This window comes from Lasioglossum baleicum, chromosome 16, assembly GCF_051020765.1.
Source record: "Lasioglossum baleicum chromosome 16, iyLasBale1, whole genome shotgun sequence".
Lineage (NCBI taxonomy): Eukaryota > Metazoa > Arthropoda > Insecta > Hymenoptera > Halictidae > Lasioglossum > Lasioglossum baleicum.
The window spans coordinates 6895144-6917149 of record NC_134944.1 but is presented as its reverse complement, the minus strand read 5'-3'; the positions used below and the strand labels follow the sequence as shown (position 1 = coordinate 6917149).

The 22006-nt window shown below is 37.0% G+C and overlaps 4 protein-coding genes across 11 annotated transcripts; 1 reads left to right on the top strand and 3 right to left on the bottom strand.

The window, feature by feature from the left end:
* Window positions 1-209: 209 nt before the first annotated feature.
* Crag (DENN domain-containing protein Crag) lies at window positions 210-9932 on the bottom strand. 3 transcript variants are annotated; one of them, XM_076440533.1, is made up of 20 exons: window positions 9095-9929; window positions 8852-9006; window positions 8419-8752; window positions 7377-7979; window positions 6718-7298; window positions 6396-6636; window positions 5832-6102; window positions 5253-5344; window positions 4925-5175; window positions 4690-4860; window positions 4381-4509; window positions 4060-4309; window positions 3847-3994; window positions 3481-3681; window positions 2964-3194; window positions 2615-2868; window positions 2211-2463; window positions 1248-1649; window positions 988-1160; window positions 210-427 (listed from the first exon to the last, which is right to left on the bottom strand). In XM_076440533.1, the coding sequence occupies exons 3-20, from the start codon at window positions 8744-8746 to the stop codon at window positions 291-293; spliced, it is 4716 nt and encodes a 1571-aa protein (XP_076296648.1). In that variant the 5' UTR covers window positions 8747-8752; window positions 8852-9006; window positions 9095-9929; the 3' UTR covers window positions 210-290. The 3 variants fall into 3 exon arrangements, with proteins under 3 accessions (XP_076296648.1, XP_076296649.1, XP_076296650.1); XM_076440534.1 differs by having other exon boundaries at window positions 2615-2856; window positions 9095-9928; XM_076440535.1 differs by lacking the exons at window positions 210-427; window positions 988-1160; window positions 1248-1649; window positions 2211-2463 and adding an exon at window positions 2477-2530 and having other exon boundaries at window positions 2598-2868; window positions 9095-9932.
* A 1812-nt stretch (window positions 9933-11744) lies between these two features.
* LOC143216991 (E3 ubiquitin-protein ligase ZNRF1) lies at window positions 11745-15436 on the bottom strand. Its single transcript, XM_076440653.1, has 4 exons — window positions 14637-15436; window positions 13501-13596; window positions 13304-13409; window positions 11745-12980 (listed from the first exon to the last, which is right to left on the bottom strand). Exons 1-4 carry the CDS (start codon window positions 15013-15015, stop codon window positions 12923-12925), a joined length of 639 nt encoding a protein of 212 aa, XP_076296768.1. The 5' UTR covers window positions 15016-15436; the 3' UTR covers window positions 11745-12922.
* Th1 (negative elongation factor complex member TH1) lies at window positions 15236-21720 on the bottom strand. 5 transcript variants are annotated; one of them, XM_076440600.1, is made up of 13 exons: window positions 21070-21473; window positions 20210-20393; window positions 19919-20138; window positions 19722-19829; window positions 19287-19436; window positions 19029-19159; window positions 18757-18944; window positions 18445-18697; window positions 18149-18359; window positions 17934-18074; window positions 17738-17867; window positions 15461-15618; window positions 15236-15376 (listed from the first exon to the last, which is right to left on the bottom strand). In XM_076440600.1, exons 2-12 carry the CDS (start codon window positions 20386-20388, stop codon window positions 15584-15586), a joined length of 1746 nt encoding a protein of 581 aa, XP_076296715.1. In that variant the 5' UTR covers window positions 20389-20393; window positions 21070-21473; the 3' UTR covers window positions 15236-15376; window positions 15461-15583. The 5 variants fall into 5 exon arrangements, with proteins under 5 accessions (XP_076296715.1, XP_076296713.1, XP_076296711.1 ...); XM_076440598.1 differs by lacking the exons at window positions 15236-15376; window positions 15461-15618; window positions 21070-21473 and adding exons at window positions 17292-17334; window positions 17479-17532; window positions 21534-21720; XM_076440596.1 differs by lacking the exons at window positions 15236-15376; window positions 15461-15618 and adding exons at window positions 17292-17334; window positions 17479-17532 and having other exon boundaries at window positions 21070-21471.
* LOC143217006 (protein stunted) lies at window positions 16048-17447 on the top strand. 2 transcript variants are annotated; one of them, XM_076440676.1, is made up of 4 exons: window positions 16048-16208; window positions 16315-16445; window positions 16976-17001; window positions 17287-17447. In XM_076440676.1, exons 1-3 carry the CDS (start codon window positions 16180-16182, stop codon window positions 16984-16986), a joined length of 171 nt encoding a protein of 56 aa, XP_076296791.1. In that variant the 5' UTR covers window positions 16048-16179; the 3' UTR covers window positions 16987-17001; window positions 17287-17447. The 2 variants fall into 2 exon arrangements, with proteins under 2 accessions (XP_076296791.1, XP_076296789.1); XM_076440674.1 differs by lacking the exon at window positions 16976-17001.
* Window positions 21721-22006: the final 286 nt, after the last annotated feature.

The window sequence follows — 22006 nt, the reverse complement described above, 5'->3', positions numbered from 1 at the left end:
AATAAAAAAATTATTTATAGTAAATTGCATACTTCGAATATGAAAAGAAGTGTAGCTCGTGTTTGACAAGCTTGATTCGCGAGACACACGTCGAGTGCTCTTCACTTTGAAGAGAATTTCGTGGAAAATGATCGCACACACGTTCATCTAGTAAAGAAAATCGATCCGCTACGAATTTCGAAATCAGACTTGAACAGATAAACCTGTAATGTTTCTCCAGAATGTTCTCTATTCATTTTTCACAATATATTACACCGTTTCGTTTTTATACCTTTTTTTACTCTTTATTTTTACACGCTCAGTTGCTTAAAATAATGTCTGCAGTACACCGACATCATCGAGGGCGGAGCATCAATTTTACACAACAGCTTCTGCTCACCTTCCGATAATCTCTCTAATGCTAAAGTATACTCTCTGTCGAAAACACCTGCAACGCGAGAGCAAATTTTCACACATTTATCTTAGAATAATATATTGTACAGTCAGCGCGACAATAATAAGTGGACACTCTTAAAAATCGCATAACTTTTTAGAAATTGGTCCAAAGGACTTGAATTTTTTTAGGATGTTAGATGAGTTTGTAGCGATGAGCTACAAAATCTGCGACTTTCACCCTTAAGCTCCCATCTTTAAACGTATGTAGCTCATTGCAATGTTGACCGATTTCGATGAAACTTTCAATATGCATATAAGTTACCGAAATCTATAAAACGCATTTTTTAAATTATCGTTACAGGCCCAGATAAAAAAGTTGACAAAACATAATTTGTAAAAATTTTGTATAATTCCTACCAATTGCAATCGTAATAAATTTTTATTTACTTATTCTCTAGCGAACTAGCCGGTCTAACATCTTAAAAAAAATTCAAGTCCTTTGGACCAATTTCTAGAAAGTTATGCGGTTTTTAAGGGTGTCCACTTATTATTGCCGCTGACTGTACAATAGAACCAGAAAAGAAATTTTCTTAATGAATTTCGTCTGTGTACCTTGATCAATATTCCCTCTACCCAAGACAGTAAATGCCAAAAACAAGATATCACGGTATATAGAAAATAGAGGTTGGTCAGGTGCTTGATTTCTGCTTCTTTCTAAGGCCACTCTTTTAATAGGATCCGCTAGATCACTTCGACGAACGTTCGTGATCACTGACTGCATTAGCCTGTTACAATGAAGTATAAATATAAGTGTTAAACGAAATAATGAGAATATTTCTGCATGTTCGAAAAATTATAATAGTTGCGTTTACGTTTTATCCTCCGCAACATTGAATTTCCATTGAAGGTACATAGGCAGACGATCCATATGGAGTCTCTCGTTATCCCACATGGTTTTGACACCTACTGCACCATAGTTTATTTGTTCGTGCTTCTTATCGTTATTTAGCCATAGATCTGGCAGGTGACTCGTTAAATTAATTCGTTCAAGGTACCATATAAGATTCCAATACACTATTGGATGTTCTTCGATGAACTTATGCTTCGTCAGACATGTATCACCTTCTTGGCTTAAGACACTTTCTAACTCCTTCCTTAGAACTAAAGGGTTCAAATATGGCACTGTGGTGGGTTCCAATAATTCTTTCGGTTTGTCCAAAAGTTCAACTAGTGCTCCCATTAGAGGATCGTTCTTCCTTTCGTTTTCTTTGCATCTTCAACAACGAATTTTACGTGAATTTTACAACCATGCTACCACAGATTCCTATCGTATACAAAGTGAGTGAAAGTAAGAACAAAACAACCGAAAATCAACAGATATATTCGACAGTTTTGCTTCCCACGAGTCACTCTGTATACCTGATCGCCTCTATAAATGTCGCAGGTTAATATTATTATAGAAATTATTGGATAACAATGAATAGACAGCGGATTTTATGCAGTTATGACAAAAATGAGTAGTAATTTAAAGCAGTGAAACATTAGAAGAGTTTCAAAATACTGTTACACGATTTTCAGCATGATAAACATATTCAGAAAGAGTAAAAGTCTGTTAAAGTTAAGTGTAACAGTTACTCGAAAAAGTAACAGCCCTAGTAGCAACTGTTTCAGCCTGATAAACATATTCAGAAAGAGTAGAAGTCTGTTAAAGTTAAGTGTAAAGGTTACTCGAGAAAGTAACAGCCCTAGTAGCAACTGTTTCTAACGGACAAGTGACCATTGGCAAAGCAGGGACTGCGACACCTACAGAGACCTTATACTGTACCTTTCATTACCTATAGTCTAATATCGTAATAGTCAGCAGAGGTACCGTCGCCTTGTCACAATACTGACAGACCGTGTTTAAATTTGAGTCTTCCGGTTGCCAGCCAGCCATGATCTCTTCGTCGTAGAGTATGGTGGCACAATGATGACATCGACTAGCGCTAGACAGTACAAGCTCGACAGCGATTCGTTCATCGAGTTCCCTTGATCCTTTCGAATATAAACATTCCAGATCGTCCAAACAAGAGTCTATATTTCCATCAGCTGTTCGAAGAAAGTTCATTGAATTAATCTATTCTCGTGTCACTTCATTCTTCAACAGAGGGCGAACCTGCAGAACGGCTACCTTCGCCGATGTGCACAAGAAAAAATTGTTCTGCAGGTTCACCTATGCAAACTTTCGAATTGTACAGACCAGACATTTTCATGGCTTCGTTCCGATCTTGCACAGAACCGTCTTGCGAATCCAGCGATTCGTGCGACGCTCCGTGCGACATTCTGTAGTCACGCTCTTTAAGTTTCACGGGCGTGCTGGTCGCGGAAATAGCCTCTTTGATCACGTCAAATTTTTTCACCACTGTCGTGGCGGCCGATTTTAAACTGTTCAAGCCACCGAGTATCAGCTCGTTCGACTTCTTCCCTGTTAAACTTGTGGTGCTGAAATGAGTACTACAATAAATTATAATTTCCTAGATCGAATCACGACGCTAATTCTTTGCTGATATTTTGAATAAACTTGAAAAAAGAAACAGAGTTCGACCTACTTAAAACTAAGTTTCAAACTAGATCCTAGGCTGGACAGGCTGGAGGTGACGCTGTCCTTTTGAGACCAAAGGCTGCTCAATTCTACCAGCCTCTCCCTCTCTTTGTCTTGTTCCCCTTGCTGCGCCACAGAGTGGGGCATTGTTTCGCTTCTTTGTAATTGGCCGCCTATCGCTACGCCGGTCGTTTCGTCTATAGATTGATGAAATGTTGCGCTACGTGGCAAGACGTTGCTAAAACATAAAACAAATCAATCAATTTTACACGTAGAGGGAAAGTACAGTAAAGTCGCCATTTAAGCTGTCCGAGGATCTCCACGATCACTGTCCCTTCGCCTACCCCTTCCAGTGGGGGGCATCCCCTCGAAGGGGCCAAGAAGCTCAAGCTACGTCGGCGTGGTCGACGCAGTCATAAAAAAATAGTTTCCCTATACGATCTCTGTCCCTGCTCGGAACAGGCGATGGGAGCTAGATCGTGACTTTACTGTAAATTGAACGAGAATTGACGAACAAAATGTACCTTCGAAATAAAAGCGGCCCTCCCGGTCTCTCCTCGACATTATTAAAAACAGTTAGAGTACACGTTGAGCAATTCGAGTCGTTCTCTTCTGAAGGCGAAACGATTGGCGTCTCGTCGTTGATTAGGGCGCCCAACGGGTCATTCTCGGTGACCGGTGTGCGTATGGGACTCTTCAATGGCGATTCCAGGTTTGGAATCAATCTACAAAATTATAACGGATATTTATAAATGATTATAGACCCATATATCCTTATTAAATTAATTCAATTAAGATTAAAATTTATCCTTTACAATAAAGAAACTCGATAACACCATTTTCGTTTCAATCATTTTTTCATATACCGAATAGTTTACAATTTATGTTACCTTTGCGTCATCGGTAGATCATTGAGCTCCTCCATTTGTATAGCGTGCAATGCCACAGAGTCTTTCACTATACTGTTCTGCCGCGGAAGCTTCTTTATTTCGAATGGCCCATATTCCGGCAAATCCGAGGTGGAACTTCCTTTCGTAGCTACGCGAACAAAACGAAACCGTGAATCGGAACGACTGCATTGAATCATACTAATTAGTGCTTACAATCGCTGTGCGCAGCTTCCGTGTCTTGAGAATGGGAGCTGTCCAGGCTGGATCTAGAAAATGCGTGTTCCATATTCGCGATTTTACCGTCGACCGTCGATAAATCTGCGGTCGAGCTCAACCTTCGTCTAGCGCTGCGTTTGCCAGCCCTCTTAAACAACGCAGCTCCGACTATGGCATTTCGGAGTTTGTTCCACATCAATTGGCTGGAATTAGTCATGTCGGACGGCCAAGTTGCTTCTAGTACAGCCTGCAGTTTTCATCGACGACTATTATTATTATGCATCGAACGAAATTAAGAAAGACACGAAATTGACGAACCTTATTGTAAAATCCGTATGTGAGAGCATTCGGTTGGACACCGCTGCGTTTCATGTGAAATAACAATTTCACGGCTAACACAGGTTGCCCGTAAACACCGCAAAGCTGCATCATAGCTCTGTAACAGACCTGTAACCGAAATCTCTCATCGTTAGTTCTTCGAACAACTGTGAAATTGATTTCTAAGCTAGGGCTGTTACTTTTCCGAAGCTTCGATTCTTCGAAGATTCAAAGGATTCGAAACTTCAAAACCTTCGACTTTCGAAGGAAAGTAACAGCCGCATTCTAAGTTCGTGAAAGAGCTCTCACCTCTTCGATAGGATCGAGGTGTAACTTCGACATTTTCACTAGCAAATCGTAGGCCTGATGTAAAATTGTAGCTGGCTGGTTAGATACTTGTAACATAGCAGGCAGGTGTAAAAACCAAAGGCTGTAACAGGTGCCGAGCAGACATCTGCCCCACCGATTCGGTTTCGCTGCCTAAATGAAAATTATTGGTAAGTTCGAAGCGAAAATGATATCGAAGCAAAGAACACGATCTTACCTGTTTACGCGCCATCCTTTGCGCAACCTTAATTTCGTGTTTGGTTCTGCGTGCCATGGGACTTCCTGGTATTATACCGAAGGCACTTAAATTCGCGTTTCTTATGTTGAAGTGTTTCTGCGGCCTTATCAGATCAGGATTCAATTTGAATGTGCGATAAACGATCGGTGACTGATTCGGTCCAGCTTCCGGTGGAGGTATAAATACTGTTCGTTCGCTGTGCTGAGATTCGTCCAACTCCAGAAGTGGTACTGAACGATTAAAGATTACAAATAACGTTAAGCAAGAAAGGAAGGCAACAAAATTGATATTACATTAATAGTTTTACCATTTTCATCCTCGACACGTTCCGTGCATTCGTCGAAAAACGCTAGACCCGCCATATCCATGTCGGATACGAAACTCGTCTCTTCTATAAACCTGAAAGATAAAGAAAATGTTAAATTACGGTATTCAACAAACATTGAAACACAGTGCGGATCTTTACGCAAAATAAAAATGTTTTGCGTTGATTTGGAGAAAGGAATAACATAAAAATTAATTACATCCCTTAACGACTTTTTTAATCTTTTACTGTTTTATATTTCGCCCAACCAATTTCTTCATAAATGCATAAAGACCCGCAGTCTAATAATCACGGTCACTGTGGCATATAAATATGAATCAGATACCGATATTATTAATCGGAATATAAGATATCTAGTTGTCAGTAAGGCTTAGTGTAAGATCATCGCTTACACAAATACGTGAGTAAATGCGTAACGATATCTGATACCAATATCAATATTTGATTTATGTTTCAAGCATCGTAATGAGTGGTACAGTAGTGGATAAAAGTATACCGCGCGAACGGAGAAACGTAAAGCTGAAATAATTGAATAAAAACACGGCGTGCGCGTATAATTACCTTATAAACATCTGTGTCTTCACTAACATGCTATAAAATTTCGCGTGAGCCTTATCTCGACTTCTAAGAAACGCCTGTATATTAAACAAACTGGTCGGATCCGTTGAGCCAACCGTTGGAGCTTTAGTGATCGGCAATAAGAAAGCGCGATATCCTTTCAATATGGTCGCGGTGAATCTTAAAAAAGCATCTTGTATTTCAAGTTCCAGAGCTTGCTCCTTCCGCTTCTGTTGGAACTCTTTGTCAACGCTGAACTCTTCGTCGTCTATGTCTGAAAATGATTGCGAGATAGCACTAATAAGTAGACTGCGTGGATCTCCATGGAAAATAAAAATTGTCTACATCAATAATAACTAGACTGCGGATCTTTATGCAAAATAAAAATTGATTCCATCGCTTAACGACTTTGTTACGTTAAAAGCAACATTACAACATTCTTGAATTGTTAAAGTCTTTTACTGTTTTATATTTCGCCCGACCAATTTCTTCGTAAATGCATAAAGATCCGCAGTCTAATAATAACTATAAAAAGCTGAGAATAATAACGAGAACACTGCTGTGCACCTTTCATGGACGAATAACTCTTCCCCAAAGAGATCAGCTTCGAGTAAAGATGTTCCAGCCAATTGCGAAGCTGCCTGGCTGCCTTCTTCGGCAGCAGTTTCACAGTCAGATATTTCTTGTCGTCGCAAATCGCTATATTATTCGTATCCAAATTGACGCAATTGACATCGGACGGTGGATCATACAGATCGAAGAATCTCGAGTCCACGCCGATTAAAAACGGTAACGGAGCGTGCAAAACCTGTAATTTCGAATACATTTTATACATTACACCGTAGTAATATTCTCTCGTGCATTGTCAACACTTAGGAGTATAATTTACCTCTGCTAAGCCTAATGGACACAGTGGTATGTACGGACACTGCCACTTGAACGGAAACAGTATCATCGCGATAGCTTCGCTGACCGACGTGAGAACATCGGGACGCAACGAATGTACAAGTATCTTCTGCTCGGTTAATATTAACAGCAATATAAGTAAACAATTGTCAGGCCCTAAATTAGTAAGTAATTGCCGGAAACTGGCGCCGGACCTAGGCAACGCCAAGTCCTCCGGTTGCGTTAAAATTAATCTGTCGTTACTACTTAATTGTACAAGGATTCTTGGTCTCTGCGGGCTCGGAAACGGTATGTCGTACAAAAAATATGCTATATACTTTTCAATAGGAACGTTCTGCGGTTTGTTGTTAACCATGCTATGTAGAAAAACTAAAAATTTCTCGAACGTGTCGAAGAACGGCCAGTGGGACAAGATGCATATCGATTTACTGATGTTCAACGACTGCGAAGCGGGATCCGTCAACTGCAGCTTCTCCAATTGGAGTTGGGTAAGCTTCTTAAGTATTCCGGTCTGCTTAAGCGCTTTTACTTGCGACTGTCCCTTATCGATTTCTGTATGGTCAACTGGAAGAGAGAGAAAAAGAACGCACAGTCAACGAAACGTAATTCTTTGCACGCTCGACGAACGTCTTATTCACCTACCAGAATTCTGAATGTTCTCCGCGAGGATATCAGGCAATTGTTGATTCTCTTTCGAATTGGAAATGTCCATTTCCAGTTCGACCTCCTCGTAAAACGTAATCGCCGAACCATAGATCTTCTGGGCTGCGTCGGCAACGGTTAAAACGAACGTCGAGAACACCGGTTTCGGTTTGCTGGCCATTTTCGGCCAACATTCTATCGTCGCTCCCATCGGCAAACAGAACATCGCGACGGAATTCGGGAAAACGAAACTATTGTAATCCGACATCGGATATTTGTACAGCACGGCTGGTTTGAATGATATCAGGTTCGCACGATTCATCGACTTCTTGTAACACAAATACACGTCGCTGCCCAGCATGCCTTTGTTCAAGTTCTTATTGATAACGCAGAAAGCGTGCGGAGGTGTTTCACCTTTGTTCGTCAAGATCACGCATATGTCTGTCACGACTAAAGAATTGCAGGACATCTTATGACTTGCCCGTCTGTACGTCACGAAGATTCTCGACGTCGAGTTATTCACGTTCGCCAAATGTCCCTTAGGAGTTTCCAACACCATTTTCGCATCTTGCATTATGCGCTCTTTGCCGTCGTATATAACACCTGAAAGCGGTGTTTCTCGTTAAATACATTCTCCTAATTTCATTTGAATACGTTCACGACTGGTGTTAACCCTTGTGTAGTCAACCAAATGGTTTTCAATAGATTGATTGATATTATTTAGACTTTGTGCAGCTCCTATTGTAATATGTGCTCCACTAAAGATATCTATACAGTCATTTCTTATGAAATTATTTTTATTATATCAATAATCGTAAAATAAAATATCTGGAACCAGTCATTTTGACCGGTTTAGTGTTAAAACCTTTCTGTATTCCACATGTTTGCACGAATTCTCGCTACAAGACTATAAATTAACATATTAGCAAGCGAAGAATGGACATTCATAGAAATTTTGTAATATTTAGAGAGGAAGATTAACAAATTGTTTAAAGAAATACAGTTGACTATGCAAGGGTTAATATATCGTAACTCGTCTCACCTATATCAACTAAAGGAGGTTTGTCTCTCCCCCTCCGATAACATAAATAACATTCGTTCGTTCTCAAGCTACCGTGATTTAAATCAGCTGGTAAACCTGAAACGGTTTGCGCTAACAAAGTATATCCTTCCGGACATTGTTCGCCTAACGCTGGGAATATAATGACGAGATCGGTGATCGGAGGTTTCATGTGCATGTCCTTGACATGCGTTCCCTCTTGATACCAATCTTCCAATTTCTCTTGAGTTTCGTTATCATTCTCAAAATCACTATCTTGACCAGGCAAACCAGCGATGACAAAATAATCCGCTACCCTCCTTTCATCCATGACTACCTACACACATACACATACACACAGAGAGAAATTAGAAATATTAGTAATATATAGAGCTAGTGGAATCAACGTTCACAATAAATAAACAAAGTTACCGACTTTAACCAAAAACTTCTTCACATGGTATTGAAATAATCCTCTGCGAATCTCCTCCCATGTATTTCGAAATGATCTCTGTTACTTTCGTTTCCTAACGATTCGACTAAAATAATAATCGTCGATTGAATTATTTTGTAAAAGCATCCTACAATCAGCTGAAATTAGCATTGAATATTAATGCGACTTGCGCGTATATACATACTCGAAAGAGAAACGGGGCGGTAAAAAATGCGATTAAATTACCTTTGACAAGAGAAGGTTGCACGGAACATTAATATATTCCCGATGCAATTCTCGTTTCGAACTGATCAAGGTTATTATTTGATAGATGCATCAAACTTGATTTTTCACAACAACAGCGATGTTATTTACACTGTTCGGCGGTCACTTCGCTAAAAGTATGTCTTCTGGAAATGCACAATCAAACGCATACTGATTTTATATTGTTCGTAGGTTTTCTTGTAAATACAACGATTTATAGGATAAATAGTTATTCCTCTTGGTAAATGAATAAACAGCGTACGATACCGTAGGACAATAATCGAACGTAAACGAAGTCAACGTTGAATACCACTTGCACTGATTCACTGATGTTTAAAACGTCTTAATAATCACATGAAAACCTTTTCCGCAAATCGTTTTGAAAGTTATGCGTTTCTAGGTTATGTGTCATGCCAACTATATTCCGTGCATTTACTTCAATCGCGAATGGCATTATCGAAATGTCACAGAAATTTTTAATTGTAAACCGATCCGTTTCGGGTGTTAATTGTTTTCTTTATACGCGCGGCCAGAGCAAAAACAATTCCGTTAAAAATAAAACATATAACACACGGTCGTATTCAACTAAAAATTACGCGAGTTGAAACTTTCAAACTACAAACGGTTCGCGACGTTTTCTGCCATAAGTATAGAAATCGAATTTATTATTTGAACTTTCACGGTGTATGTACAATTGTTCGTTATACTTATACTAACTCTTGAAAAATACGATTGCAGAACATATTAGTAAATGTCATGACCATACATATCAAGTTTAAAAAAAGTTGTAACCAAGCGTATAGTTAAAAAATAAATAGAACCAAGTTGTATATACATCTGATGTATTCCGTGTATGCAACATGTAACGCGTCTACTCGACTCATACTCGACTGTTTTTATCATTTATTTCCCTAGCACGATAGCGCGCGATACTATAATCATTTTATCATTTTTTTATTAATCATTTTCCAGAGAAATCAACGCGCTAGTATATCTCTTTCTACATGTACAAATATAATCATTTTTTAAATCGCTGCGTACTTTGATTATTAAAACATAAAGATTACAACTTTTTCCCGCATAAATATAAATTTCTGCGCAGTGCTGTTTGATTTTTTATACAGTACATTGTTGCGGTACGTATATATCTGTCTGCTATGTTTATAAGTTTTCAAAAACATAGAGAACAACAGTTTATAATGTTGGATACCATGGACGGGAATGCATTTATGTATTTAGTACATATATGTGTACATTATGTACGCGGGTATGTATACATATGTATATACATGCGTATAGCTCTGTTTGTACTGTAGATTGTGTTTATTTGCTCATTGAAAATGTCAGAATAATTCTAAATATACTGACGCGAATGACAATGACAATAACAATAACAGTAGTTTCAAGCGAATCTCGATGTAACAATTATAGATGTGTACAGATATCTCGTCCATGCTACTAAATAATTCATAAGTATCAACATGTATAATTGACAGTTAACTGATAATGTTAAAATTGAAAGAACAGAATTGTAATGATTAAGAAAGTTCTTTTAACTTGAAACGCTAATGTATACATGCTACTAAATACAAGTGCAACGAAACTGTATCAACGGGAGCATTCCCCGTCTTTTGTTCTCCGTGTTGCCCTTGATAAACATACTGAATGAAGGGCATGTGAAGGGCGTGGGGAACACCTTCAACTCATGGGCATTCTCGTTCATGGGACTCTAAACGACCGCGTCGATGAAAGGCAACTTTCTACCTTCCGACCGCGTATACGCATTGTAGCATGCTTTTCCGAGCTTTTACACAATTATATACATTTCCCATTTAAATGATCCCTCCAAAAAATGATAAAATTCGTGAAAATTATTGGATTAGCAAGAAAGTAATTTCGGAGCAATGTAATGAATTATGAGCGCGGAATTATGAAGCTATCAGAAAGATGGCAAAAGACCATCGGACAAAATGGAAAATATTTTATCATTACTTGAATCAAAAAATTACCGAAATTACTTTCTTGCCAACCCAATAGTTCGTGAAACTCGACACTGCCTTTTCCTAATGAAAGCTTGTAAAAATAACTACTATTAATGAATATATACAGAAATGAGAAAAGAATTGATAGTAGTTATTTGATACATGACAGAGAGGGGTTCATGCAATTTGTATTTTGAGAGGGAAATTTGAACGTATTCTTGAGAATTTTTTGGCAATTGTTTTCTTTTTTAGATCGTAGTCAATAACTAACACATCTCTATAATATAATGAAACATAGAAAATTTTTTATTTCCACTAACGATTACTAATTCTGTGCGCTTACATCGGCAACAACGGCCTACTTTATGTTATTATTCTATTTTGCTTACACTCGATTATCCCGGTCATACTCCTGGTCGATCTGTTACGGTTCCTAATTAAAATACCGTGAGTAATTAGCTCCTCGAGTCACGGTGATCAACGACTCCACACAGCAACGTAAACATCATGTGGGTACCTATATACTATTAATTAAAAACTTCTCTCCGTCTGAATAGAGAAAATCCTCGTTAATTATAGTTATATGTAGGAGTTTATATTCTTAAATGAAATGATTTCTAAACAAAAAAATATAACAATACCACTCACTATTCATAATTTTCAAAACAGTAGTAAATTTAATAGATTTATTAATACAGAATTTATGTATTTATTTCATCGTTATTATTATATTTAACATATTGAATGCTTGATTCATTTTTGCAGTTGTATTTGGTTTGAAATTTTTTTTCCTCATTTTCATTAGACTTTTGTTACGATCTGTAATACAAGTCTAATTCAGATATATACAATGCGTATATTACTGGAAAATTGATAGACCATGTTTATTTCTGTTACAAAAACTACCATGAGTTATGTTAATGCTTACCATATAAAAAAGATATTAATTATAAAATAACTAACTTTCAACTAATAGCAAGTTTACATTCCATGATTGGAGAACGTCGATTTTCTCTCACTCTCTCTCTCTCTCTCTCTCTCTCTCTCTCTCTCTCGCTCTCTCTTTCTCTCGCTCTCTTTCTCTCTAAAAAAGTAAAAGAAATTTATCACAAACTTTAAATTCTAATAAAAAAATTCAAATGTATAGTTTTATTGTTGTTACAGCTTCAACAGCGTTACTAGTAAAAGTCCATTTCTTAAAACTTTTATATATCCGACTCTTCCTTTTATGAAAGTATCAAAAATATCCTTTCTTGTATTCATTCCCCAACAGACAACAAAAATGAAACATTAGATTCATAATGAAATCATTAAAAATATAATTAACTCGTTTAAAATAGATGTTGCCTAATTATTATACAGGCCCTTCGACTAACACTCATTCTACCCCCTTTTCCAAAAAAGGTGAAATAACCAATAACAATGCAGATCATCTTGCTTAACTCTAATTCGACTTCAAGATGTAGAACTAAGTAAAATTTATAAATATGGTACAATTGATAATAAGCTTATAGAGCACTAATAGATTAATTACAGATACGTATAAGTAATAGCATTGTGTCGTTGAATCTTATGGCGATTTTTAAGTCCCCTGCTTACAAGTAATATAATCAAGGATTTAATTAAATGTCTGTTCTCATATTCAAATTGAGTATGTGTCATTCAGTCGAACAACCACACGCACCAACCACCACAGTGGACTAGCAGCCATCTTGACTAGCTTTTTTCAAATCTTTGCTGTTTCCTCCCATTTTATTCCCATCGAAATGAGAGTCTTCTGGGCCAGCAACAAGTTGCATTGTGCTCTTCCATATTCAATGGGTATAAATCAATCCCCAGGATGCTCGGGGCAACTACGATTCACTTGAAACCATTTATCAATGCAGCTGAAATACATCAATTACATTCGGTTGGTTTCAAATTACACATAGAATTCCATCATTAACCCTAGAATGACATTGTGGAATCGCTACAACCTTGCAAAAAGAAACCTGCTAACGAACATTAGGATATAAATGTCTTTGCTACTTCCCAGAACTTTAATAATACTTTACAAAAACTATAAGAGGAAAATAATATTTGTACATACAGACATTTGCATGTATAGCTATGCGTCTCAGTGAAAAATGTCACTGTGTCTTTTTAGAGTTAATACAAAAAAAAAAACAAAAAGTATAATAATGCTTAAACTTCATATAAACATACTTACTTTTTATGGTATATACAAAGGCATGGTAAACGGGCTATAACATCACCAGGTTGTAAGTCTTCGAGACAGATAACACATTCGCCTTTCTCATCAGATAATACATCTTCTGCAATGCGATACAAACAGCAATACGTTAAATATTTTTCTTCTATATATATTATAACGTTGCAACCGCAGAAATATAAATACAAACTTACCATTGTAACTAAGACGTGGTTTGGTCAGGCACATGACCAGGTGACATTCTATATCATCCGGTAGAATAAATTTGGAGCATACAGGACACTTTAGACCTTTAAAAGAAAACACATTATTCATGAATAGGAACTGGGAACGAGATGATAAACGATAAATCGTAAAAAAATAGTGTAAACTGTACCATAAAGAATTCTTCTCACTTGATTAGTTGGAACAACCTCAGTCTCAGACTCATTTAAGCATGAACTTATTATAATTCCCATAATAAAATCGGCATAACTTCACCCCTTCCATCCCAAATAGTAAAATTTTGTTTCGATCTTAAAACGTCATTATTTGTAAATTTACACTTTTCCACGATCGTGATTTAAAATTTACGCAACTACGTTTGATCACGATTGATTTACATGTGGTTACCGGGACAACTAGCAGACAACATGCGCCAAACAAATGTCCGCCGCCTTTTGCTCACAATTAATTTAAAGCTTTTCAATATAAAACGTGATATCACAACATAACCTAACTTTTCGTCGCACTAAATCCGATTAATAATACGCGGCACGAGAAATCCTTTTGCACGTCAACTTCTCTCGAGAGATCGAAACAATTTGAAAACATTCAATAGTTCTAAGAACAACAACAACAATAGAACGTATCGTGGATATAAACATTCAATGAACTACTTATTTTTTTTCTTCTATTTAAAATACGGAAAATGACGTTTCATCTTATTATGATAGCTACACACAAACACATCTATATATACACACACACGCACGCAACACACGCAAATACGTACGAGCTCAACACTGTTATGTAATCAATAATAAAATCTCTGATATTACTATATTAAAAATCGATATGTATATATTTATGCTATAAATTTTCATACCTCGTGCGTGAGTATACACATGTACGCTCGCGTGCGCGCGTATACGCACATGTGTGTTACATTTTTATATTCGTGTGTGTGCTTTTGTATATACCTATACATATATAGATGTATATGTATATATATATGTATATATATATATCTCATACATATATAATATTACATTTACAAACATAACAGAATATAATGTTTCTCAGCTGTTGCTTAATTCGTTATACAAAGAGTTCGAGCCATTAAACTCACCGTTGACGGACCAAATATGAGAAGGCAAGCTATGGGCAGCATAAACTCGTCCACCGTCTTCGTCTGCATCGTCCGAATCGAGTTGCGGCAGACCGAGTGCTTGGCCGACTCCAACACCAACGGAGGAAGCAAGACTGCTTTGTTCTTCGGAGGAAAGATCCGGCACTGAACTCAATGAGCGAGCGCGTTGCCTGCTATCTCCCGATACTCGAGAAGTCTGAGACTGATTGCCTTGCTGATGTTGATGTTGCAACATGCTAACACCTTCGGGTAGAGAGCGGAGCACAGAAAAACTCTGCATGGTAGTCTCGTTCTCTCCAGTAGAGGATTGCCCATTGCCTCCAGCAGATTGTGCTACGGCGCTTGGTTTAGCTCCCATCCCAAATATGAAATAGTTTTAATAGTTTTGTGTTTCAATAGAACCGAGTTCTCGCGTGATAGGAAAATTCTGCCTGATAATCAGAAGAGATATTAGTATTCCAAATATTGGAGTTGGCAGTAATACACGCACTGACACAATTCTTGCAGAGATAGTCTATCCCCCTGGCTCTTTCCAGTTTTTACGTTCAGAAGGCTCGTCGAAATTTGTCGATCTTCGCATCAGCAATGTTACAACACTCTAGGATTTAACGTAGGCCGGAATTTTGCAGACATGCACCACAACGAGCAAGTCATATCGTCCGAAAGCATACCAGCGGCTTGTCACGCAAAATACCCCCCGACATCTTGTGAGAAACTTCCTAGAAGTCAGTAATCAGCTGCTAGGTATCCATTATGAATTTACGCTGCGTGGTCCCGATTCGTTTGATTCGTTCTGTACTCACGCGAGTTCACCAACAGCATTTGCCTTAGTACGGACGGCTGATTGGTCGAATCAGGGAGAAGTACAACGTTTCGATTGGCCGAGTGTGCGAAGCTGTCACGCGCCACCAATCGGAAGCCGTTTCCTAGTTCCAAATCCTTTTACCGCTCTCACCGAAATCTAGAACAAAATGAGATTCAAATGAAATTCTAAAACAGACATTGAGTTCGTTATCTTTTTATATCCTTCGACCATATATATTTATAGACCCGGCATAGATATATATAGAATATGCATATGTATGTAGAACGCAGTGTTCCAAGATAACAGAGTATCTGATGCCCACAAGTTACGTCACAAGATAATTGAAAATGATGGGTAGCGATATAAAAGCGAGGTATACAAGTATATTTATGCATTATTTCGTAAAAATTTGGGAAAATAAACTACAAAACCGTGATATAAATATATCTTTTTCAAAATATAGCATTTTGCCCACATCCATCATCTGGTAAACGATGTAATCTTGGAACAAGGCATGTTATCTGAAGCCGGGTCTATAAGTATATGTTCAAGATTTCGCATGGGAGTTTCGCTTCTACAAAAATCATTATCCCGATTCGCAGACAACTTCACTGCGTCAGACTGCCCGATCAAATTTATATAGTCGGTCTGTCTTAGCACGTCGTGGAAAAGATAAATTAAGATTTTCTTGAATTCAAACTAACACGAAACATAAAAATGTCTGCGTGGAGACAAGCAGGATTAAAGTAAGACAATTCTATTGAAATGTGTCTACTGCTCTAGCACATATTAATATTATTTCATATATGTTATGTAACTTAAGAGTAAGACACGTTAAATTTTGTATTGTAGTTACATCAATTATTCGCAAATTGCTGCGAAACTTGTTAGACAAGCTCTGAAAGCCGACGCCAGGGCAGAGGCAATGAAACGTGACGATGTAAACGTAAGATTCACTCAGTGGAAAGACGGTAAACCAGCTAGTAAGTATATTCAGAAACGTTATTATAATATCTAGTTAATTTTGATATGATCTTTCATCGAGGTTTATTTATTTTATGTGTAACTTTAGGGGACCAGCTCTAAACGAGTATTTCTTTGTACAATTATATATATAGAGTATATTAAAAGTAATGGTCAACCATCCTAGGGGTGAATCTATACCTCTGGATCGGTGGACATTTGTAAAAGAAACTTGCCGTAAAATTGTTGTTACGGCAACAACTTTCAACAGCTTCTACACATCGAGAAGAGAAAAAGTTTGAAAGGAACCATATGTCACATACAAATACTTATGAAGATAAAGTTGTTGAAGTTTTTGCAAAATTTAATTGAGTGGAATTCATAAACGAAATTTAAAGAGACATTCGTCGCTAAAGATGGATGACCATTACATTTTGTACACCCTATACATCTTAATAGGAAATTTCTCTTAACATTTGATTATGCTCGCATTTGAGTTACACGGTTCACTTGCCTAAGCAATGTACTACAGAAAAATGTTTAATTACAGATGAAAAGTAATAGGTACGAGAATTTGTAAGTTCACAATTCCATGTAATGATTGGTTGAGATTTGTGTGAAATTAACCCTGTTCACGAAAGTACATAACTGCTATTTACAGAAACAGATTTCGATAAAAGCCCGGATATGATTGATTTTCTTTTTGCGTGACAAATTAACGTTTTACCATAGCATGTCATTTAACCAATATTGTACTGTTAGAAAAAGTAAACCGTTTTAGTTTCTCTTTATTAACAAATGCAAGAAATGTAATAATTTACACAAATTACATTCTGTTGACGCTATCTGTGTTTGTTGCAGAAAAAGTCTAAATTGGGATATCACAGATGAGAGGAAGTCATCCTTTTCCTAGGTTCACGTACATTACGCATGAAAGAAGAAACGGCAAAGTTTAATACAGTAGTAACTTGTATATGGTAATTCCACACATGCTCATTTGAAGTAAAAATATTTCTCTCCAAGTTCCATGTTCTTTTTTCCAAATCGACCTACCTTTGTCTATTAAGATGCATCACCTTATGGTAGGGCAATGTGCTTTACAGTGTACTGGAAAGATACGCTGCTGCATTTAAAACAACTTTGCTTTGTATTAGGTTGGAGGGGAAGTTCTGTCATATTTGAAATAAGCAGGTAATTTTGCTTTGTAAAATTAAACATGGATTTTTATAAATCGATTCAAATGTTACCTTTAAAATACGACAGAATTTTACGTCCAGCCTAATAATTTGTAAAGACATCGAACGGTACTTACCGATAAATTCAGAAACGAGATCGTTATCGCTATCACCACGCATTGTTCCTGTAATTTCTTCGTCTTCCACCATCGGTAAAAATAAGTGAACAAACTCGGTTGTGTACGGTGGAGCAATGGCTTCTAATACCTAAAGATAAAATTTGATCGATGCAATTGTAATGTATTCATTAATTAATGTTAAAGAGATTCGTACCTCTGTAACGAAGTACCGAATTAAGGAAACATCGGTATCTCCTCGTTGCCAACATTGTTTAATATAACACACCACAGGTACCACGCAACCTTTGCTCAGTAGATTGACCATTCTGTCGATCAACATCTTTTTCATCTCCAACTATACAACATTAATATAAAAATTTCATTCGAACGATAAAGAGCACTTAAGAATGCATTTTCGGATATTCATACCTGTACAAGTATCTCTAGTTCGTCCTGTTTACTTTCGAATAACTGTACAAGAAGTTGCAACACTTTCGGATGCAACAGAGGGTGGCAGACGACCACCTCGTCTAGCAGTGCAAGGTGTACAGGACAGTGTTCCGTGCACAATTTGAAGTACGATGGTTCTGTTACGGTGCATTCTACCCACCTAATTACACCTACACTCACGACAGGAAATCTGAATAAAAGTATATAGGATTAAACAAGTTTCCACACTTACGTTTATATTAATAAATGGTAAGAGAACCCTTCATTAAGTGTACCTTATGCATTGGTATAAGGTATGCAATTCGGCGACCAATTCGGTGGATCCTTTATTAATGTTGCAGATATTATGCACTTTCTCAATCGCCTGAATAGTCGTTTTCAAATCGTCTTTGTTTAACTTGCGTGCGTGACCTTTTTTAGGGGGGATGTCGCACACGCTGGCTGCGTAAGCCAATAAATAAATATACTTTGGCTTATGCTCGGGATTAATTTTGACGCTGGGTTTGAAAAGCGCATCGACCAACAATTCTGCGACAAATACGAAAATGTATTTTGATGTACCATTTTTCGAATAACAAGTTTCTTACCTAGGAACTGCGGGTTTCGAAGTAACTCTATCGGAGGTGGTTCCGCGGTGGAATAGTTACGAAATAGAACACTAATGTCGGCAGGATTTAGAGTGTTCCTCGATAACATAGACGCTAACGCCTGGCACGCGCTAGGGCTACTCGAAGCTCCGTTTAACGCCATCGTTATCGGAGTAACGTCGTGGTGGCTGAACACGTGGTACATGATCAATAAAAACGTATAATAATTAACCCTTTCACACACTGTAATACGTTAAATCGTTTCTTCTTACTTTTGCTGAGCACACTTCGTGATTTCTTGAGAGAGCCTTTTCATCATGAATCCACCGCGTGCTTCTTGTGCCAAAATTTGCAACAACACTTGACTATAGACGTAGGTATGTTGTCCATGACATACCATTTTCTACTAACAGAAACATCGTATGTAAACATTCTTGTAGAATCGCTGAATGTTAACAACGAAATCAGAGAAGATGTGACAAGATGAAATCGCTGTTTCCATGCGTTAAGTGCATGATCGCATTACTAACCGCGCATTCTTGTATGCTGGATTGCCAGTCCTCTGTATTTTGTAAAAATCCAGCGATCGCAGTTTTTAAAACTCGCGAAAACACTTCGATTTGTTGGGCTGCCGTCGAGATGCTTGTTATTTCACCTTGGAAGCCCGCGTCGGATATAAGCTAGAGGGACAAAATGAATTCAAGTGTACAGACAGACAACAAAGCATAGCTCCGAAGAGTTATTATTAAACTGGGGATCTTTATGCAAAGTGGAAATTGTCCGCATCAATTGCAAAACAAAGAAACTAAATTAAATGTTATTTCTTCCCTTAATGATTATAGTAGAGGAGAAATCATATATTGACATCTTCAGGTTTTTAAACATTCTCACACTTTTGAATTTCATCTACTCAATTTTGCTATAAACACATAAAAATCCATAGTCTAGTTATTATAGGTCTATACCTTTATAGTAAAGTTTAACATCAAACAATCAGGATACTCTTCTGCGAGCCTATAAATAAGAGATCTCCATGTGGGGTGCTGGATCATCTCTGTTAACCAGGCAGGAGTCTAACGCAAAAGACATTTATTTTTAAGTGTTTCTCGAATCAACAAATTTCGAAGACCAGAGTTAGTTACGTCAAATTATTTGAACATACTTCACCCTCCTCTGTGAAAATTTTATCCGCCTTCTTAGGGTCAAAAGTCTTCAATATCATATCTTTCAAATTATTTTCCACCATTGCTTGAACATCTGAGACCTTCACTCCAGCAAGAATTAGCCATTCTGCTAAGAGATTTGCCATCTGAGCGCAGGCAGTGTAATTTTTTGATAATAATTCTATTACTTGTTCAGGATTACCGCCAGCTTGAAAATATCTAAAAGAATATATAAAGTATATTTAAAAACATATTTCTGGAGATACATTGTCCCTCAAAATATACCTCACCTTTTGAGTTGCATAAATATACCGGGTTCCATGATATAATCTGGAGTTTTGAACTTATCTAAACATTCGTTTAATATTTCTTGAGGATTATCGAAGCTGTCTTCTCCCCCACAATCCTCGGTGGTCCTGGCCATTTCGTCTGTCCACCCACCATGGTTTTCATCGTAATCGGACTCCATTGTTGCTGAAGCATTAAACGATTTACACAATCTTTAATTTTTTGCAATGAAATTTTAAGAAAGTGGAACAAAAATAGAATCTTAATTGTAGTGGCAATGGCCTTTGTAATTACAAAATTAATAAAAATCGTACCAAATTGTAGTGAATTTCGTATTCTAATATTTTTTGAAAATTTTCATATGTCACGAATGCATAAAGATCCGCAGTCTACTAATAGATTAATGGTTACACTAACTTTATATAAATACAACTCGGAGGATATTTGTTTTTTTGTTAATTATAATCTTATAATTAAATAGACAGCGGATCTTCATGCATTTATGGTTTCAAAAATTAAAAAAAATGCTAGGATATAAAATTCCACACAATTTGATACGAATTTTATTTATTTCCGATCTATACAGGCTACTACCACTGAAGATAAAATTTTATTTGCTTCCACTTTCTTAAAATTTGCTTATAAAAATTAAAAGTTTCATAAACATCGCGGTCTACTTATAATTATGATTTCTATACAATTCAAATAAAGGGGAATCCTATGTTAGATTCAAATTAACACATCAACGCGAATAACGCATAAACTAATCACAATGCATTTATACATATTTAAAACAGATCGTACAATAAGGTTAAGTCACCATCAATTGTGTCATAACATTTTGTGATCATCGAGTACTCACTTGTATTTATTTTTCCGAGCAAAACTGAATCAACGAATAAAAAGGTTCCTACGTTTTATGAATTATCTACAATACGTCACATAAACACGTAAAGTTAAAAAACAGAAACCAAGCTTCTTCGCCTGTCTACACTAACACAAAGTTTTATTGATACTATAACCTCCCTTTTTGTATCTTCCATAGTACGCAATGTAAAATGTAGATAGAGTCTAATACATAAATCGAAAGATGTGAAAACACAAATTGGCTATGTTTAATAATTCATAGAATGCAATTGTATGATAATAAACGACATGAAAAAAAATAATTAATTTGATTCGAGAACATTTTGACAATGTCATAGATCTGCTGAAATCAATTCGGATTTCATAATAGGATTCTTCGAAATGGATCGTTTAAAGAATTATAAATACGGAGCATAAAAGAATAATACAAAAAGTAACATATTGAATGCATGTTTTTACTGTTGCGCTGTGTATAATGGCTCCAGTTATCTATAAAGCGGACCCTACACGGTCAATCGGAATGACAGTCACGTCGAAGATTGACATTCGGATTGATCGTAAAAGGCGGATTGATGAAATGGACTGACGGATTTTCAGATATTTGGAAATTCGAAATCCGAGCTTCAATCACAGGAAGTGGAGGAGAAACTATTTAACAGTCTTCAATAGGCTTTCGTCCATTCGAAAATAATTTTTATAATCATCAGAATTTGTTACCTACATCTCACGGAGCAAATTTACATGAATTTATTTTGATTGAAGTCAGGATCACAGTCAGGATTGACAGTCTGACTGTTCAATCAGACTGTCATTCCTGATTGACCGTGTAGGGGCCGCTTAAATAACTCACAGGGCGGGAGCAGGGGGTTGGTCATGCGAATTTCGTGAGTAATCAAAGCATTGATTGCAGTCCTTCAAATGATTCTTTCAAA

Bases quoted from the DNA above. Each gene is read 5' to 3' on its own strand.
- LOC143217006 (XM_076440674.1), top strand. From the start codon at position 16,180: ATGTCTGCGTGGAGACAAGCAGGATTAAA. The intron at 16,209-16,314 runs GTAAGACAATTC...TTTGTATTGTAG, and splicing joins TGGAGACAAGCAGGATTAAA to TTACATCAATTATTCGCAAA.
- Crag (XM_076440533.1), bottom strand. From the start codon at position 8,746: ATGGATGAAAGGAGGGTAGCGGATTATTTTGTCATCGCTGGTTTGCCT. The intron at 2,464-2,614 runs GTCTGTACAATT...TTCTTCGAACAG, and splicing joins CGAAGCCATGAAAATGTCTG to CTGATGGAAATATAGACTCT. The intron at 428-987 runs GTACACAGACGA...CTCGCGTTGCAG, and splicing joins TAGAGGGAATATTGATCAAG to GTGTTTTCGACAGAGAGTAT.
- Th1 (XM_076440598.1), bottom strand. From the start codon at position 20,388: ATGGAGTCCGATTACGATGAAAACCATGGTGGGTGGACAGACGAAATG. The intron at 19,160-19,286 runs GTTAGTAATGCG...TTCTGTTAGTAG, and splicing joins CCAGCATACAAGAATGCGCG to AAAATGGTATGTCATGGACA. The intron at 18,945-19,028 runs GTAAGAAGAAAC...CCACGTGTTCAG, and splicing joins ACGAAGTGTGCTCAGCAAAA to CCACCACGACGTTACTCCGA.
- LOC143216991 (XM_076440653.1), bottom strand. From the start codon at position 15,015: ATGGGAGCTAAACCAAGCGCCGTAGCACAATCTGCTGGAGGCAATGGG. The intron at 13,410-13,500 runs GTAAGTTTGTAT...ATCGCATTGCAG, and splicing joins ACCACGTCTTAGTTACAATG to AAGATGTATTATCTGATGAG. The intron at 12,981-13,303 runs GTAAGTATGTTT...GATGTATTTCAG, and splicing joins CTTTGTATATACCATAAAAA to CTGCATTGATAAATGGTTTC.